General features: G+C 38.9%; 1 protein-coding gene across 2 annotated transcripts in view; it reads right to left on the bottom strand.

Moving 5' to 3' along the window:
- Nucleotides 1-623: 623 nt before the first annotated feature.
- The window catches only part of smarcad1b (SWI/SNF-related, matrix-associated actin-dependent regulator of chromatin, subfamily a, containing DEAD/H box 1 b), a 35256-nt gene continuing 16066 nt past the window's right edge, over nucleotides 624-19813 (bottom strand). For both annotated transcript variants that reach the window (XM_007257800.4, XM_015608016.3), the window contains exons 14-23: nucleotides 18870-19005; nucleotides 16690-16821; nucleotides 11968-12063; nucleotides 10412-10529; nucleotides 7274-7389; nucleotides 6988-7176; nucleotides 5776-5894; nucleotides 2972-3154; nucleotides 2170-2279; nucleotides 624-1011 (exon numbers count right to left, since the gene is read on the bottom strand). In XM_007257800.4, coding sequence (XP_007257862.2) covers nucleotides 950-1011; nucleotides 2170-2279; nucleotides 2972-3154; nucleotides 5776-5894; nucleotides 6988-7176; nucleotides 7274-7389; nucleotides 10412-10529; nucleotides 11968-12063; nucleotides 16690-16821; nucleotides 18870-19005 — 1261 coding nt within the window. In that variant the 3' untranslated portion in view covers nucleotides 624-949. The remainder of the gene's footprint in view (nucleotides 1012-2169; nucleotides 2280-2971; nucleotides 3155-5775; nucleotides 5895-6987; nucleotides 7177-7273; nucleotides 7390-10411; nucleotides 10530-11967; nucleotides 12064-16689; nucleotides 16822-18869; nucleotides 19006-19813) is intronic.

The raw sequence follows: 19813 nt of genomic DNA on the forward strand, positions 1-19813 counted from the left end.
TATTGTTATTATTATGTTTAATATAAAATATATATTTCGTTTTCTGAATTTATTTTTTATAATATTTTTATTTTATGATATGGCCTTATTTGCTTCTGTGTCTGTTATTTTTTGTACTTCAGGCACTATTTGATTTGGTCATTTTCCCTCTGAGATAATCTATATAAAATGTATATAAAATTATTTATATGACTAAAATATTCACAGATAAATATTATTTTTACAGTTTCTGCAAAAAAACTATAAATGCATATGCATTAATAGAGCTTTTGTAATGATTTGAAAGTATAACAAATATACAGTACCAGTCCAAAGTTTGGACACACCTTCTCCTTCAATGTTTTTATGATTTATTTTTTCCTACATAGTAAATGAATAGTGAAGTGATCCAGACTATGAAGGAGCACATAAGGAATCATGTAGAAACTTAAAAGTGTTAAACAAACCAAAATAGTTGCAGTTATTTCAAAATGTTCTGTATTGTAGATTATAACTGAATTCATTCAAACTATGAAAAGAAAATATGGAATTATTTAGTAAACAACATAATATTAAGCTCAACATAACATGTAATGCATGCTGTCCCAAACCCAGCATTCTTAGCTTTAACCGTGATCACACAGTTTGTTTTTCAGTCAGTTTTTTATTGAAACATTTGGCGGTTTTAGCCCGACACCACAAAAAACAATACAAGATTTATGTATTTAAAAACAAGTACTCAAATACAGTCCAAATGTAAACAAATAATCGGGCTGAGCCTTCAGCAAAACTTTCTGAAGAAACTTGAAAAAAAAAAAAAAGAAATTTATATAATGTTTTTTTTTTATTTTTATCATTGCACCTTTTCATGGCAAGCCTGTCAGGGTGAGTTGTGCTACAGTACTTTAGTTAAACATATAATACTAACGATAAGAACATAATTAATACAAGTCCCAGTGTTGGTCAGCTTTCAGAGGCCTAAAGTGGCCTTCAGCAGAGAGGCCATATCGTCTGGAATGTTGTCTTCATCGCCTGAAAGAGAGCAGAAGAGAACAAACATGACTAAGTATTTTACTCGAATTTGCAGTGCATTTTTCTCTTTCCCAAAAATAAATAGAAGCATTTTAACTTGTGATTAATCACAGAATATTCCTGCGAATAATCAGCTAGAATTTTTTTTATCAATTGATTCCACTCATATAAACACAATAATCATTTGTGATCAGCACCTTAAAAAACATGCAACGCTGGCGGTATGACAAAAAAAAATTATTTCATGTTATTTTTTATTATTATCTATTTCTATTTTTAGCATGACTGGGCTTTAATATAGATTTATAATTTATTCTACTGTCTAAAGAACATTTAATATAAAATACAATATATAAAGAAATCAGACTTAATTAGCAGAAAAATAGCTGAAGAACAATAATCCTTAAAAAAAGATACGGCAACAACTTTCACACATTTTCCTTTTACAAAACTAAATATTTTAAATAGATCCATTAGCACTATAAACAAACAAAAAATACTCAATGTTTAGGTATTTAAAATAGATATTTATTAAAAGCTCTATTGCACAATTAAGACACAAGTTTAATATCAATTTACAATGTTATTGTTGAAGCCATTAGAGGCTTTACAGTATTTAAGTATCTGTTTATCAGTTTATCAAAATTAATATATTATTAATATATTGAAAAGAGCTATAGTTACTGATCTTGAAGCTTATCTCATATCCAGAGTTTTAGAAAGTTTATCTCTTGCGCTGAATAAATGATTCTATACTCAGGACCGATTCTGGGCTCGTCTGAGAGGAACTTTTTTCTGAGATGTGGATCGATTGTGTAATTCCATTCTTCTTTTTTTCTTGGAGTGAATAATTGTGAAAGCTTTGGTGGTTTACTGTTGTTTTTTTACTGGCAAAATGATAAAAACACTCATAAAGTGAGGAACAGCAGCAGGAGCTCCTCAGATAAAGTGCTGTTCTTATTTCTCCTTAGGCAGCATGAGCCAGACATGCATTTGACTCCACAGAGTCACTGAGCTACAGTCACGCCAGTGTGTTAACCTGTTAGGCTAACTGGCTGGCGGTATGTGAAATAGCATATCGAAGCGGAAATTAAATCCGGTATACAGGATAAACCGATATATCGCCCAGCACTAGTGTGCACCAATAAAAGAGCTCACCCTCCTCCGTGGCTGTCATGTCCTGCTCCAGTTTGAGCTTCCTCTGGCCGATGCGGAGCATGGCGTCCTCTATGGAGTCCTTGCTTATCAGCTTGATCACTTTAACGGTTCTGCAGCAGAACACAAGCGTTCAGACACACAGAGGACACAGACCAAAACACTGTCTAACTGACAGATTATTATAAACACAGAATACGTCACGACCTGCTTTCACTAAAACAGCTGATAAAATATACAGATTCAAGAAAACAGATTTGCAATTCCGTGGTCAGCAGATACAGAAAGGCTCCGCCTCTTTTTGAATTGCTGCTGATGCAGCATTGACAATTAGCATCACAGCGCTAACACTCGGAGGAAAGCGCAGCGACTCGGTTCTGATACATCAGCTCACAGACGCAGCCTTGTGCTGATCCACATCACCCTAGGAGTGATGGAAAAAGCACCATCTACTGTACCCACCCAGAGAGAGCAAGACTAAATGTGCTCTCTTAGGACTTTAGGCAGCTGATGGCAAGCTACATGACTGGAATTCAAACAAGCAATCTCCTGATCACTTTTTTTAAAGCAAATTAATATTATTAGTTCTTGAAAATATTCTAATGAGAAAAAATAATAATAAGATTTGGAATATTTTTAAGGTGATTTTTGATGAATGACCAAAAACTACAAAAAAAAAACAAATCTAAGAAAAAAATCTTCCTTTAAACACTTTTGTAAGTCAGGTGCCTGTCCATATTAGCGCATTAGCATTTCTGGTTTAAAATGATGCTGCAGTTTTCCTCCTGATAACACACGCTCTGACCTGGTCTGTCCGACGCGGTGGCAGCGGTCCTCCGCCTGCTTGTCGTTATACGGGTTGCAATCTATATCATGAAGAATGACCACATTAGCAGAGGTCAGGTTAATGCCCAGTCCCCCGGCTCTGGTGGACAGCAGGAACACGAAGATGTCCTGATCCGTGTTAAACTGGTCGATCAGCACAATTCTGCAGGATAAAAGAGAGAAAGAGAGAGAGAGAGAACTATAGAGTGAGTGCATATACAATATATACATGATAACATATACACAATAATTTCTATACACAGAACAAAAATTATTTTAATCAATGACAGAGTTACTGCACAGTGTTAAATACTGTACACTCTTCCTCAAAAAAGTGCAGACAGAAGTGTTTCAGGGTGCCTCCATGTCTATGTTTGCTTCTGGCTCTCTCAATTTAGTTAGGCTGTCATTAGATAATCACACTCTGATAATGTTGCATATTGTCTGCTCTCCATAAACCCAGTCAAAAATTAATAAACACAATTTAGTCTTTCTGGCTTCCTTCGAGTTATTGACCCACTACAGATCAGAGCTGCTCACCTTTCAGTTTATTCCACCTGCTTTAGACTAGTTGTTCACTCTCCACTACAGATTACATCCAAGTTTATATGAAGACTATCTAGGAATTTTCCTAGATTTTTCTGCTTCCACTGCTGGTGTAGATATTCATCTGAATATATCAAAGGTATGTGGATGTATAATGGCTTTAACATTTATTTATAAGTTGTCTGACCAGAGGAGGATGGGCCCCCTTATATACCAGTGGCATGCAGTGAATATAGTGGGTACCCCTTCTGCAAACCTAATATAATAACTACATACTCTCTGTCTTGACTGAGTTATATCGTCGCTGTCCAATGAAAAACACTTATCTCCAAAACAGCAACTTTACAGGAGAGAGAAAAAACCTTGTAAGCTTTCAATGGAAGTCAATGTAAAAACAAGTTTATTTCAGGTCATTTTGAAGCGTTTCTATTGGTCCGTTCATCAAGAAATTTTGACACAGTGTAAGAGACAGTTTGTTTGTTCAAATTATGTAGTAAACTAAAAATCGACAAATACGGAGATAAGTGTTTTTCATTGGACAGCGACGATATGAACTTAAACATTAACAGCCCACAAATACAGCTACAAACCACAAAAATATACAATAGACCCAACAATCAATGTTTAATTTTCCTACAAGTACAGCCGTTCAACAAAGATCTCTCATTTGTATGACTACAGTCCGCCAGTGCAGCCAAAACATTAAGCACACACAAAAACTCACCAGTCCGGCAGCCTATTATTGTGAATTAATTTCACATTAAAGAACAGCCTTTAAAAAGGCTATTTAATATGATGTGACAAAATATCTGTCTGATTTGCAGTCGCAATTTTGTGATAGTTAGCTAACTACTGAATTAAGCCATCATGTGCGCTGTTTTACGACTAATCATACGTACCTCTTCAGCACAGCGCTGAGAAGGGGTTAGACAGCCATGGCCCCGCCCCCGGAGTAAAAATCATAAATCTAATTGCTTAGATTGTCCTATGACTTTGCTAATATACTCAATACTACACCATTCTGAAAATCAGGAGAAGGGTCATGCAGTCACGTGAGCAGAAGCCATTTTAAAAAGCTTTGATTGGTCAGTACCGCTGTCAGTCAGATAAGAGTCATGTAGCAACTGAAAAACACAGACTAATGCTTTGAATTAGTTGCTGTTTTTTATTTTAGTTAATTTATAAAATAAATTCTTACACTTACAATAGCTATGATATATATTTCCTGATTATGTAATTATATACATGCATTTATTGTCACCCCTTCTCTGAAGGGTTAGAAGGGCCTTGATAGCACATGTGATAGTACATGTGGTAGTACATGTGATAGTACATGTGGTAGTACATGTGACAATACATGTGGAAGTACGTGTGGTAGTACATGTGACAGAACATATGATAGTAAATGTGATAGCACATGTGATGGTACGTGTGACAGTACATGTGGTAGTAGCACATGTGATGGTACGTGTGACAGTACATGTGGTAGTAGCACATGTGATGGTACGTGTGACAGGTCATGTGGTAGTAGCACATGTGATGGTACGTGTGACAGGTCATGTGGTAGTAGCACATGTGATGGTACGTGTGACAGGTCATGGGTAGTAGCACATGTGATGGTACGTGTGACAGGTCATGTGGTAGTAGCACATGTGATGGTACGTGTGACAGGTCATGTGGTAGTAGCACATGTGATGGTACGTGTGACAGGTCATGTGGTAGTAGCACATGTGATGGTACGTGTGACAGGTCATGTGGTAGTAGCACATGTGATGGTACGTGTGACAGTACATGTGGTAGTATATGTGATAGAACATGAGAGTACATTTGATAGAGTATGTAATAGTTTGTGATGTAATGTGGTAGGACATGTGATAGTATATGCGACAGAAAATGCAATAAAACATGTAATAATACACGTAATAGAGCATGTGATATTATGTGTGATAGTACAATTGATAGAACATTTGATAGTACATGCAGTAGAACATGTGATAGCCACGTGATAGTACATGTAATAGAGTATGTGATACTTTCTTCCTTGCCTCAGTTGCTTACTTGGGGTTCTATGTTGTAATGTCAATGTTCTGACTGGTTCTCTGTTCTGCCATCACATTTCTGTAAAGCTCCTTTACAATAACATTAGTTAAATCTATAGTTGGTCAAATAGCAACAGTTAAGAGTTTTTAAGTGGTGGGTCATAATCAGTCTCTACCTCACGCTCCTTAAATGGCATACCTGTCACCCATGGGCGTGGAGCCGTCCAGCCGAATGTATCTGTGTTTGTGGTGTTTGAGCAGCACCTCCAGGATGTCCAGCATCATGGTGAACTGGCTGAAGAGGACCACCCTGTCACCCTGAGAGACAGACAAAGAAAAAGATGAGTCATTTTCGCTGAAAATCGTGACTGAATTGATCAGATTCAGTCTGTCTTTGCTGTTCACATTGTCACACAGCTAACAAATCTGTGTCACATATGATAAAATAGATTGTGAACATAGCCTCAACATAGGCTCAAACATCTGAATGGAACCTATAGATGTTCCAGAAAAGGTTTTCACTAGGGGTGTCACGATTTCGATATTTTATCGAAATCGATCGAAATTATGTCATGTCTCGAGCATCGAAGTAAAAAAAAATGTATGATGATCCCTCCCTCTAAGTTATGCAAGCATGTGCTACGCAAATGGCGCAGCACACTGTAGCCGACGCCGCGGACATTGTGACTGCTCAAAGAGCAGCACTTTCTCCAGAGAATGTGGACATTCTCATCTCCTTAAAGAAAAACATTAAAATATAAAAATAACTGTTGTTTTGTCTAGCCTCAAATATGTTAATAGTTTTGGTACCTTAAGGAGCATCTTTCTCTCAGATAAAGTTAATAATATATCTTTGTCCTATTGAGTCCTAGTCCTATTATTCATGTTTAACTGTTATAGTAGGATAGAGTTCAGTTTGTTAAGGCTCTAATTGTTCTATTATTTTGTACATGACTGTTCCTGTATTTTTTTTATTATTTTTTTTATGTTGCACATTGCTGTTTTAATAGTGCACACTATTTAAAAAAAGCCACTAGATGGCATTACATTTAAATCTGAATTAAATTATTTAAATTTGACCATTAGTGCCTAATGTGGTGTATTACAGATCACTTGTATCACTTTGCATCACTTATATCAAGCCCACCTTTTGAAATAAGATATTGTAAATTTGATTAATCAAACTAATGACTGATCATAGACTAATCTAAAACTGGCATAGGCCTCTCTGCTGTAAAAAAAAAAAATAAAAAAAAGAAAGAAAATCGAGAATCGAATCGTGACCCTAATATCGGAAATAAAACTGAATCCAGGATTTCGAGAATCGTGACACCCCTAGTTTTCACACATAAAAATATTACATTATTGAACATTGAGAACTGAGAACTGTTGTGCTGAACCTCCACTCTACCTTTTCTTTAAGGTCTTTTAGTATCTGAATGAGAAGCTGGAGCTTCCCCGAGTCCTGCAGCAGGTCCATGTCCAGCTGGTGCTCTATCAGAACTGTGTACTGTTGGCACAGCCGATGGAGCTCGAAGTCCGACATCAGCGCCATGTCCTCCTGTATCAGCGCCGGGTCTGACTCGCGGTGACTGGGCTCCTGCGGGTCGAGAGGATTATGATTCACAAAACTCCAATCCAGACGATTTTTACATCAAAAACTACTTTAACACAAAATTTATTCAGATTCTCCCCACCTTCAGCATGAGCCGGCTCATAGCCGCCAGCCGCTGGCTGGTGTAGTACTGGCGGTGCAGCAGCGGGTGATTGGCCATCTTTCTCAGCTGCATCATCACATTGGTCAACTCCCGTTCTAGAGATCAGAGGGATCAGACAGGACGTTAACCAAATTGCAGGAAACATGCTAACAATGATGTGCAGATGAGCGATTAATTCACTGCTGCGGGTCCTTCTCACTCATCTTCTACCAGAGACCAGGAAGTAAAAGTAAAATACAATAAAATGCAGTAAAAAGAAAAAATAATTTGTCCTACTGTAGATGAGATGAAGTAAATGAGATGATGTGAGTCAGTTAATAATTTCTCTTAGATGCTCTACTTTAGCGCTGGGAGGTATACCGGTTCATCCAGTATTTAATTGGTATTCCAGAGGTAAAATTAAATCTGGTATGCATTTTTCACATACTGCTAGAGGTGCTGCGGAGCACTGATGCTCCTGCCTGGAGAGAAATGACAACAGCACTTTATCTGAAGAGCTCCTGCTGCTGTTTCTCACTGTATGAATGTTTTTATCCAAGAAAAAATAAAAAAACAACAGCAAACAGCAATTATTCCCCTAGAAAAGAGAAGAACTGAATTGCACAATCGATTAACAGCTCAGAGAAAAGTTCCTCTCATCCCGCAGACAAGCTCAGAATCGGTCCTAAGTAAAGAATCCCTTACTAATAATAAAAAAACCTCTCTAAAATTCTGGATATGAGGTGCTACCAATAAACTTCAAAAGCCGCAACCCTTTTAAATATATTAATACTGTAGCTTAAAGGATCATTTTAATTCACACTGAAACTATGAATTGAATTTATTTGTTAATGAATATAAGGATTTTAATCCTGTAATGCTTCTAATGGCATCAATATTATCATTTTGTAATTTGATATTAAATTTGTGTCTTACTTGTGCTTTTGAGAAATATCTCGTTAAATACTTAAAATACTTAAACATTGAGTATTTTAGGTTTATGGAACTATTTTAAATATTTAATTTAGTAAAGAAAGCAGTGTTAAAATTGTTGGCATATCTTATTTATAAGGTATATTGTTTATTATTGTTATTCTTCAGCTTTTTTTCTGATAAAGAAGTCTGATTTCTTCATATATCGGGTAATTTTGTAATTTTATGGGACAAAGTAAACCCAATAGTAATAAAAGACTTAATTTAAACCATAATGTTTTATACAGTACAGGCCAAAAGTTTGGACACACCTTCTCATTCAATGCGTTTTCTTTATTTTCATGACTATTTACATTGTAGATTCTCACTGAAGGCATCAAAACTATGAATGAACACATGTGGAGTTTTATGTACTTAATAAAAAATGATCTGGCCTCCACAGTCACCGGACCTGAACCCAATCCAGATGGTTTGGGGTGAGCTGGACCACAGAGTGAAGAAGGCAAAGGAGCAACAAGTGCTAAACCTCTGGGAACTCCTTCCTTCAAGACTGTTGGAAAACTTTTCATTTCAGGTGACCACCTCTTGAAGCTCATTGAGAGAATGATGCCAAGAGTGTGCAAAGCAGTAATCAGAGCAAAGGGGGGCTATTTTGAAGAAACTAGAATATAATTTTACATAATACATAAAACTCCACATGTGTTCATTAATAGTTTTGATGCCTTCAGTGAGAATTTACAATGTAAATAGTCATAAAAATGAAGAAAAAACGCATTGAAAAAGAGAAAACTTTTGGCCTGTACTGTATATACTACTAACAGTAGAGTAAGCCACAAACCTATATTAAAGCCCAGTTATGCAAGAAAAATATATAATAATACAATTAAAAATATATATATATAATACTGTGATATACATTTTTGGTCATACCACCCAGCACTACTCCAACCCCAGTGGACATGCTGCATATCCAAATAGTAACCAAATTACTACTCAAGAGCCGCATTACTCTGTATATATTTTTTTAAATTGTGGTGTAATTTAACATTTTATGAAGCACTGAACTGAAAATCAAACAAAATCACTGCAAGGTCAAAAATGTACATTCACTTCTGACAGCTACTCTCCCCCCTCCCTCCACACCCCCACCTCCGGGAGCGATGAAAAGCGATAAAAAGTTCATCACCAAGACAAAAGGGAATAGTTATGTCTGAAGATGAGCAGATGATGAGCAGATGATGAAGGCTGTGTTCTCTCTCTTGTTTCTTCAGTGATTAAAATTGCAGGAACTTCATCCAATTTCAATTTCAAAGACCCTGAGAATCACAGCGCTGGAATTAAAATCAGAAAAGAAGAGCAGCAGATTTAAACTCTGCTCTCTGAAAAAGCCTTTCAGGGAGTTTTTACACCTGAAGGTCCCAACTATAAAAGTTATATTTAATTATATTTATGTTAGTGCTGTTTAATAAAATACTAGTATATTCTTGTATGTTTGAGGGGAGGACATAAAGCCAACGTGGGGCGCTGGAAAAAAAGAATGCATTAAACTTTTTTTTTTTACTTTATATTAAACATCTCAGCTTGATTACAACTTTATTAGCTAAGTATAAAACAGTGTTTTCACACCTGTAGTTGTGAAAGTTTCTATGATCCGCATCAGTTTACTTGGAGAGTTTCTCCCTCTGTTTGGTTTGTTTTCACACAGGCATAAACCTAAACGCACTAAAATGCGCACCAATAAACCATGTGAGCACATGGTCTTCTCTGATTGGTCAGAGCTATCTGGTGCAGGAGCTAGAAAGTAAATATAGTGAGAAGATTCTGTGTTACAGTGTGTATATCTGTGCAGTGTGAAGCTGCTTTAACACAGAACACTGAAAACAATTTGCTGCTGTGCTTTTAAACACAGTGTTTTTAATGGGACATTCAGCACAGATGTAGTAAATGGAGTAGCGTGGCTCCGAGCTCTGTGCTGTACAGTATTTTATTCGGTTAGCACATTAAACAACTACATCCTGTCATGATCGTGATGTCAGTTAAAGTAAATTTTCCAGGTGTTGTGCTAAATTCTGCCTCCCTGCTAGAATCTGCCTTCCTTCCCTATAGAATTAGTGTAACAGATTCCCTCTGATTGCTTTTATTTCTGTTTATAAATAAATTGTGTGACTAAATTTTGGTTTGGAAACGAACGAACACAGTACGTACTCTCCTCATTCCTGGCGTTCTTCAGTCTGTTGAAGAGCTCGTCGTAAAGCTGCTGCTGTTTCTCACTCATCGGGCAGAACTCGATCTGCTCCTCCTTCGCAGGAAGCTGCTTCAGAACCTGCCAATCAAGAACAGCCATAATAATTACTATACAATACTATCACAATACGTTGCCTGCAATACGGACGATATCACGATACTGTGATTCTGCAATACTCAATTTATCACAGTACAATTCTCTTTTTGCAGAATTTATAATCAATATTCTTCTCCACAGGTTTACTCTATTTATTTGATTAAAGCGCCACCATGTGAAGCAATGAAGCAACTTATACTACTGTAAATTAACAGATACCGTATTTTTCACACTATAATTTTCGTAAAAATCATCAGTGTGCCTTATAATCTGGTGCAATATGTATGAATTATAGTAGTCAGGTATTAAAGGAGAACTCTGGTGTAAAACGGACTTTTATTGTAGTAAAACATGATAAAAAAGTACTTACCTTTGATGAATAGCACACCTCCATTCTCCCACAGCGTTCTGAGATCCAGAAATTTTAACAATTTGTCCAAACACCATTCAGACTGGGTGAGACGGGGCATAAATTGCCTCAATAAATCGCTTTTTCCATTTCAAAGCAGCTCCACACCTCCTTGCTAAAATCTAGGGAGCCCTGACATTTAAAACAGGGCATTAATAAGTTAAAAAGTGCACAAGAAGCTTTTTAAAAACCACTGTTTACATCCTATTACACTAGCTTCAGCTCTGAGCATCGGCATATTTATATTGACAATGTCATAGACATATATTTACGCAGACTCCGCATAGCCTGCCTCCTGGTGCCGGCTGTTATGCTATGTGGAGTCTATGTATGTATATATATATATGTTATCAGTTCAGTGATGGCAGTGCTTGGAGCAGAAGCTAGTGTTATAGAATGTAATCAGTGGTTTTTAAAAAGCTTTTAAAGTTACTAATGCCTCGTTTTAAATGTCAGGACTCTCTGGATTCGAGCTGGATAACTGTGGAAAAAACTATTTATTAGGGTAAATTATGCCCCATGTCCTCCAGTCTGAAGGCTGTTCGGACATATTGTTAAAATTTCTGGATCTCGGAACGCTGTGGGAGAACGAAGGTGTGCTAAATTCATCAAAGATAAGTACTTTTTATCATGTTTTACTACAACAAAAGTCACACCAGAGTTTACACCAGAGTTCTCCTTTAAGGAGCAGTAAAGCCACTCCACTGAAGTACAGTACGTTTTACAGGAGTTTCAATTTAGTTCTCCAGCACAAATGACATTAAAAAGCTCTGAGTACAGCGTAGTCTAAATACAGCACGGTTCTGTATTGACCCAAAGCAGCACCCAGCTCCCAAAAAATACCTCCCCGGCCCGAGAACCAAAATGCATGAACAGCAGGAGCTGAATAATGGATCGGTGATGTTGTGCTGCAGATTTTGATGCGAGCACGCATGAGCAGTCATTCTGAGCGCAGCTGCATTATGCATTTCCTTTCGGTGTGAGGTATGCGTGCGGCCGCAGGTGCAGTACCTCGCTCTTGATTCGCCGCAGGATGAAGGGCTTCATGATGAGCTTAGCGTGGGCGATTCGGTCCCTCTCAAAACTGCTCTGCTCCTCCGACGATTTCTGATAGGGACACACACACACACACAAACAAACACACACACACACGTACACACACACACAAACAAACAAACACATTACAAGTTTTACAAGGTCTCATACATCCCAAAAGTTGCTTTTGTCAAAAGGGCGTCACCAGATGGTTGCTATGATATGTATGCTATAATATATAAATATATATATATATATACAGTGAGTCCAAGAAGTATTTGATCCCTTGCTGATTTTCTTTGTTTGCCCACTAATAAAGACACTATCCTTCTGCACTTTTAATGGTAGATATATTATAACATGGAGAGACAGAATATCAAGACAAAAATCCAGAATATAATTTTAAAGAATATATTTTAATTAATTTGTATTTCAATGAGGAAAATAAGTATTTGATCCCTCTTGCCAAACACACTCAATACTTAGTGGCAAAGCCTTTGTTTGCAAGCACAGCGGTGAGACGTTTGTTGTAGTTAACCACAAGTTTAGCACACACACCAGGGGGAATTTTGGCCCACTCTTCTTTGCAGATCCTCTCTAAATCATGAAGGCTGGTGGGCTGTCGCTTGGCAACTCTGACCTTCAGCTCCCTCCATAGATTTTCGATCGGATTGAGGTCTGGCGACTGGCTGGGCCGCTCCATGACCTTAATGTGATTTTTCTTGAGCCAATCCTTTGTTGCCTTTGCTGTATGTTTAGGGTCGTTATCATGTTGGAAGACCCAACCACGGCCCATTTTCAGATCCCTGGCAGAGGGGAGGAGGTTGTCCCTCAGGATTGTGCGGTACATGGCTCCATCCATCTTCCCAGTGATGCGGTGAAGTAGCCCTGTACCCTTGGCAGAGAAACACCCCCAAAACATTATGCTTCCACCTCCATGCTTGACGGTGGGCACAGTGTTCTTGGGGTCATAGGCAGCATTTTTCTTCCTCCACACATGGCGGGTGGAGTTGAGGCCAAAAAGTTCAATTTTGGTCTCGTCTGACCACAAAACCTTCTCCCAATAACTTGGTTCATCTTTCAAATGATCATTGGCATACTTGAGGCGCGCCTCCACATGTGCTCTCTTCAGCAGGGGTACCTTTCGGGCACTGCAGGGTGTGAATCCATTGTTGCGCAAAGTGTTGCCAATTGTTTCCTTGCAAACTGTGGTCCCAGCTGCCTTCAGGTCATTTGCTAACTCCTGCCGAGTGGTTGCAGGACGATTTCTGACCGTTCTCAGCATCATTGCCACCCCACGAGGCGAAATCTTCTTTGGAGCACCGGGCCGAGGTCTGTTGATTGTCATGTTATACTCTTTAAACTTTCTGATAATTGCACCAATAGTTGTTACTTTCACATCCAACACCTTACTAATCTTTTTGTAGCCCATTCCAGCTTTGTGAAGGTCAACAATTCTGACTCTGAGGTCCTGTGACAGCTCTTTGGTTTTACCCATGTTGGAGACTTGAAATCTGTGTGATCTGTCTGATTCTGTGGACAGGTGTTTTTCACACAAGTGATTAGTGAGAACAGGTGGCTTCAGGTCAGGTAACAAGTTGATTGGGAGTGTCTAACTGGTCTGTAAAAGCCAGAACTGCTAATGAATACTAAGGGATCAAATACTTATTTCACTCCATGAAATACAAATCAATTAATATATATTCCTTACATTTATTTTCTGGATTTTCTTTTTAATATTCTGTCTCTCCATGTAAGAATACATCTACCATTAAAAGTATAGAATGATCATGTCTTTATTAGTGGGCCAACGAAGAAAATCAGCAAGGGATCAAATACTTCTTGGACTCACTGTATATATATATATATACATATATATGCTATTTATATGCAATGTATATGGTTGTGATTGTGACTATACTGCATTTACTATACAGCAGAGGTCGGCAATTAAATTTGGCAGCGGGCCAGATATGTTCCAAGCCATTAGGTGGCGGGCCACAAAACAAATTCTGTTTTGTAAAATGAAGTGTAATGGGATGGAGTGCTAAAGACTAGTAGCTCTCCAGCCCAGAGGCTTGTTGAACCCAATTGCAGAAAATTGATCCCAAAGCAGGTAAACCCAAGAGGAATGGAATAAATAAAAAAATAAATAATAAATAAATAAACACACCGCTCCTCACGCGGAATCAAACCCATGTCGTAGGGGTCACGTTCCAATACACTATCGCTGCCACGGATAGTGAATTGGGACACAGCTGGGGAAAAACGCCCTTATAAGGAGATGATGGAAATGAGAAATGAAAATGAGAACGGGTGGAAACTAGAGAGACAGGGGAGAAATGTAAAGTGTAAAAGCTCACTCGAAAAGATATATATATATATTTTTTCATAATCGTTCATTATAGTTCAAACAACCTCACGGGCCAGATGTTTTATCCCTGCTATACAGGTTGCTAGGCGATTGCTAGATAAGTGCTACAGCATTGGTATGTGGCTGCCGTGATATTTTGGGTAGTTACTATGGTGTTATAAAGTCTAATACAGGTCTTGCAAGGTGGTTAAAATATATATATATTTTTCAGGATATTCAAGGTGGTTGCTATGGCCTTACATGTTTACAATACTGGTTTCTAGAGTATCTTAGGCTAAAACTGCTACGAAGGCCAAAACAGGCCATGTTATTGGTCCTTTCTAGGTAAGGGGTGTCCAAACTCTTTAAAGGGGCCACATCGAACAATATCAAATTTTAGACTCCCCTGGACTAGGTGTTCTCCAGCAAACTTGAGATGCTTTGTCCCACTGAGTTCAAACAGCTACTCTAAACTCATATTAATAAATATGCTGTAGCTGCAAGAACATACGAGTGGTTAAATGTTGTGTTTCCTGCTGCATTGTATTTTGAAGGGTATTAATAATAAATGGATGTATAAAAATGCTAAGACTATAATTTTAACCTCAGTGGCCAAAGGGTCGGCCTTGCTTTTTCCGGTTTAAAAAATTAAACATGGAGCTTTAATGCAGAGCACTTTATAAAGTACCATTCTGCTGATCCTCACAAAGAACGCCGGACTTCTCAGGGAGTCCAAAACCAAAGTCTGAACATTGGTGGATTTGTGTGTTACTGTGTATTATGTATATTTGGCCCTGATTGGTTGTAAATTTGGCTTTCCCGTTGCCTTTCCAGGTGTTGCGCTGAATTCTGACTCCCTGCCAGAACGCGTCTCTATTCTTCGATTGCAGGTTTGGTGTTCGGCACCTTTCACCTTTGCTATTCAGTTTGAGACCAAACTGACAAGTCTGATGGTCTGATGCGATCATTACAATGGACTTGTAAACATGTATTGTTGCACATAACACTAATTGAGCATGCCAATGAAGCAAAGTATGATCTCATTTTTTTGACTAAATTTATGTGATTTAGAACACTTTTTATCGTGATTAGGGATGTTTTTTGAAATGTGTTTGTTTGTTCAGCTAGATATTGGCTATTTTATGGCATCAACAATGATCTTAAATCTGTAAATCAGTTTCTTTATATGAAGGACTTCCAGAAAACTAAGTATTTTAGCTGGTGGAATCTTTTCAAACTGTTCTTTCACATTTGTAACCCTATAAAGTTATTTCTGGTGGTTAAAAGCGCAGGGCAGTCTACTAAAATGTGTTTAATAGTTTGAGGAGTATCACAAAACTGGCAGGCTGGAGTCTCTTCACCAACCAGGAGGTGGAAGTGGGTAAGAGCAGTTTGTCCAATTCAGCACCTAGTCATGATTGTCTGATCTTGTCTATTAAAGCTCCACTAGGTAGGATTGAGATTTTGTGTTTGTGGGCTCCCCCTACAGTTACAGAGTGTAATAAATGTTTCAGGCGGATTAGTTTCTCTTTCTCGTTTTCTGGCTTTCACAGACATATTCGGTCTCTTTCCAGCTTCTGCCAGAGTGTCTGTATGTTAGTTTATAAAGAATAAAACAGTAGTACTTGTAGAACTGTAGAACTAAAGGTCGGAAAGCAGGTCGCAGTTCTCGCGAGCATTGGTCACGGTCGCCTCGGAAATCTTAAACTGGTTTGAGCTCAGAGGAGCTCCGGCACAGACACGAGAGCACCGCTATTCCTCCTATTACACCTCAATGCAGCGCTGCAGTGAGTTTCAAGCTGTAATTTTACTTCTTTAAAAAGATCAAAAATCAAAATCCTACCTAGTGCTGCTTTAAGGAAGTCCATATTTCATTTAATATTAATGATTGGGGAGATTTCATACAGTTTATTTTGTGGATTGTTGGACCATTCATCCTGCCATTTTCTTCTACAGTGAACTTTGACTAGATGATTGTTTTTTTTGCTTCCCTTGCAAGAATATCTGCTTTCTCATTGTCCCCAATGCCACTGTGTCCAGGAATCCAGCAACAGAGAATGTAGAACCCTCGGCTGTAGAGTTCTCTGTCTGCAGCTAGAAGGTTTTTGAAATACATAGGTCAAATATCAATATATAACCCAATGCAATTATGAATAAAAAAAAAACCAATTACATATTTTACTTAATTGGATTTCAGGACATTAGAGTCTCCTTTGTGTGCATTACAGACGGAAAATAGCATTATTATATTTTTCCATCACTGAAACGTAATTCAGGTCTGAAAGTGCTAATACCCTACAAAAAACAAAATACATGAGACTCATGGTTCTTTATGAAGGTCTTACCATGGCAAACATCTTGGCGATCTGGGAGGTGCTGCTGGAGAACATGTTAGGCATGATGAAGTTCAGCAGAGACATCAGCTCCAGCAGGTTGTTCTGCAGTGGCGTTCCTGTCAGCAGCAGCCGGTACTTGGCCTGTGGAGAACATCCCAAGGTCCGAACACACACACAGACACACAAACACAAACTTTAGAGTTTAGCTTCTCTGCTTGAGCCCAACGCAATACCCGACTCAAATTTGGGCCGAGTCGGGCTCAAGAAAATGGTCTATGATGTGATGCATCTTTTTTTAATGTTATTTGTATTTTTTTTATAAAGCTATGGTGTGATAATCACAATACAGCAAGGTAACAAATCAACTTGTGTTTATAAAAATCGCACCCCCTGCCAGAGGAAATAAACAGACGCTTTGTCGCTTTTCAGTGTAAACGCAGGGTAACTCACACTACAAACTACATGCATGATTGTGAAAACCCCTTCTAATAAACGCTTTAAGACACTTAAAGGAGAACTCCAGTCTGAAATGGACTTGAGTTGTAGTGAAAAATGATAATTAGTTCGAACTTCACGTCGAATTTCACACCTCTGTTCACACCATCTGTTCTCACAATTGCAATGCTAGAAATAGGGGCATAGCATTGCTCATGCAAAGAAATGATGTATTATTTTGTACACTATTAACAAAGCAGGTGGGGAAGCCCCCCCTCGCTGTGGAGATCTGTGCAGGCGCAGCAGCCAGAACAAGCCAAAAATTAAAGTTATTTGTGCGTTACTGATCCATACGTTACAAACTATTCATTATATTACACACTGTATATCAGCAATAAAAATATGTTTCTGATCCAGATATTTTAAAAACACATTTAAAGCACAAAGGAGCAGGTTCTATCTAAGACAGCTGGTCAGGTGTTGGCTAACTTCAGCCTTGGAAGGAAAACACAGACTCCTGAAGACCCTGGAGGTGTAATAGAGCTCAAGTCATTTATTCTTAATGACCCCAGTGCCAGACCTTGGCTGAGGAGCCGTTAAGGTATGGAGATTGGAATAGGCAGGCTGCAGGTGGAAAGATAATCACGCTTTTCCAACATTTAGAGCGATTTAGGAAGCTGCGCAGCACCCGCAGCACCCACACCGCCTGCTGCACCACCATGCCAACCTACAGCGGGCATGTGCTTCAGAACATGGATGCAAACGTGGCAGAACTTGCAGAACCTTCAGCTCCAGCTGAAAATAAAAGCCTTCCAAGTTCTAACTGTAATAAAACAGCCCAGCTAACAAATTTCAATTCCCCCCTAGTGCCCTAAAAATTATACAGGGCTTTTACAGGATTGTTTCCTTTATGAACCAAAAAACAGAATCAAGAAATGACTTAAATAGAACCTAATTTGAAGAAATTCAGAAAATTCAGAAATTCATTCATCATCTATCAGTCTGAAAAAGTCATTTCTAAAGCTTTGGGACTCCAGCAGGAGTCCAGCACGCAAAAAGTGAGTCCACTTCAAATCATAATGTTTTTATTTGTTTGTTTTTAATTTTGCCATTTACCTTGGAAGATTTCACTGTTAGTTTATTTGCTTTCCTTTAATCAGATTAACTCGATTTTAATTTACTTTTCTTTTATCCCTTTTAAGTTAAATAAGTAAATGCTCCACTGCACTTAACTGGTCCAGCAGTCTAAAGCGCTGCCACTGTGATCGGGAGAGCGCTGGTTAGAATCCCGGTTATGCAGCTTGCCATCAGCAAGCACGATTGGGCTTGCTCTCTCTGGGTGGGTACAGTAGATGGTGCTCTTTCCCCTCATCACTTCTAGGGTGATGTGGATCTGCACAAGGCTGCACCTGTGAGCTGATGTATCGAAATAGAGTTGCTGCGCTTTCGAGTTGCGCTCCCAGCGCGCTGTGATGCTGCTGGGCAATGTTTGAAAAGAGGCGGAGTCTGACTTCACATGTATCAGAGGAGGCATGTGCTAGTCTTCACCCTCCTGGTGTTGGGGCATCACTAGTGATGGGGGAGTCCTAATGGTTGGGTTTGGTAAATGGCCTTGTAAATTGGGAAAAAATGGAATAAAAAAAATATAATAATAAAAAGTTAAATTCAGAGTATAAAAAAGGCTTTCTTTGATTGACTGATTAACTGGTTTATTAATACCTTTTCTGTTTCCTTTGACCCCAGATCCCACTTACATTGATGGCCATGAGGTGGCGATAGCGCAGCGAGCTCATGTTCTTCAACATGTGTCCTTCGTCAAACACGGCGTACTCCAGCTTGAGCTTACGAAACAGGCTGCGGTCGCTGGCGTTCCCGATGGCCAAATTATACCTGGGAACAAGGTGAAGACAACAGGGCTCATTAGCATAAAACCAGCTGATCCAGTGTCAGCCGTTGTTTGTCCGACTCTAATGGATTACAACTCTACTGTACGTGCCGGACGAGCCGCCCCGGCGTCCCCCACCGTACCCTTTCAGCAGGAGCCGGTCTTAAGGAGCAGCCTGCGGAGCAGCGCCACGCTTCATTACCATGAATAATGGATGCAGGAGGGTCACTTTACCTGGACCTTTTCAGATTCAGTGAAACGCTTAGCATGGTTAGCGCCAGCACGTGCTGAGCCACTTCATGCGGCTCGCCGTCATTCAGCAGCGATGGTGTGGAGATACATATTTGCCCCTGGCCCGGCTCAAGTTCACGTACAGGTGTTTCACGAAGGGTCCGGCCCTTTGTTCCAGGTATCGGCGCTGACAGGAGGCGCGCCATTGGCTCAGAGAAGGCGTGAGCTTGTGAGGTGGTGCATTACAGTGAAACCCAGGCTTTCTGACCTATACAGAAATGCTCACGTTGCACAGAGTAGTACTCACGTTGCTCATGTTGCATGACTGAAGCTTTATCAATAAACTAAATATGCTAAACTGCTAATAATCTAATAATAAATTAAAAACTTTAGTACTTTGAATGCTTCAATGGATTGCTTAATGCATTGCAACATTACAAAGCATTTAAGTAATTAAACTTTAAAATATAAAACATCAAATTTCACTCTGTAGGTTGGTGGAGGTTGAAGGTTGGTTATATTACTCTACCACCTCAGCAAACAGGCTCCTCCCACTTCAGATGCTGCTTCAGGATCTCTCAG

Source organism: Astyanax mexicanus, chromosome 20 (genome assembly GCF_023375975.1).
Source record: "Astyanax mexicanus isolate ESR-SI-001 chromosome 20, AstMex3_surface, whole genome shotgun sequence".
Taxonomy (NCBI): domain Eukaryota; kingdom Metazoa; phylum Chordata; class Actinopteri; order Characiformes; family Acestrorhamphidae; genus Astyanax; species Astyanax mexicanus.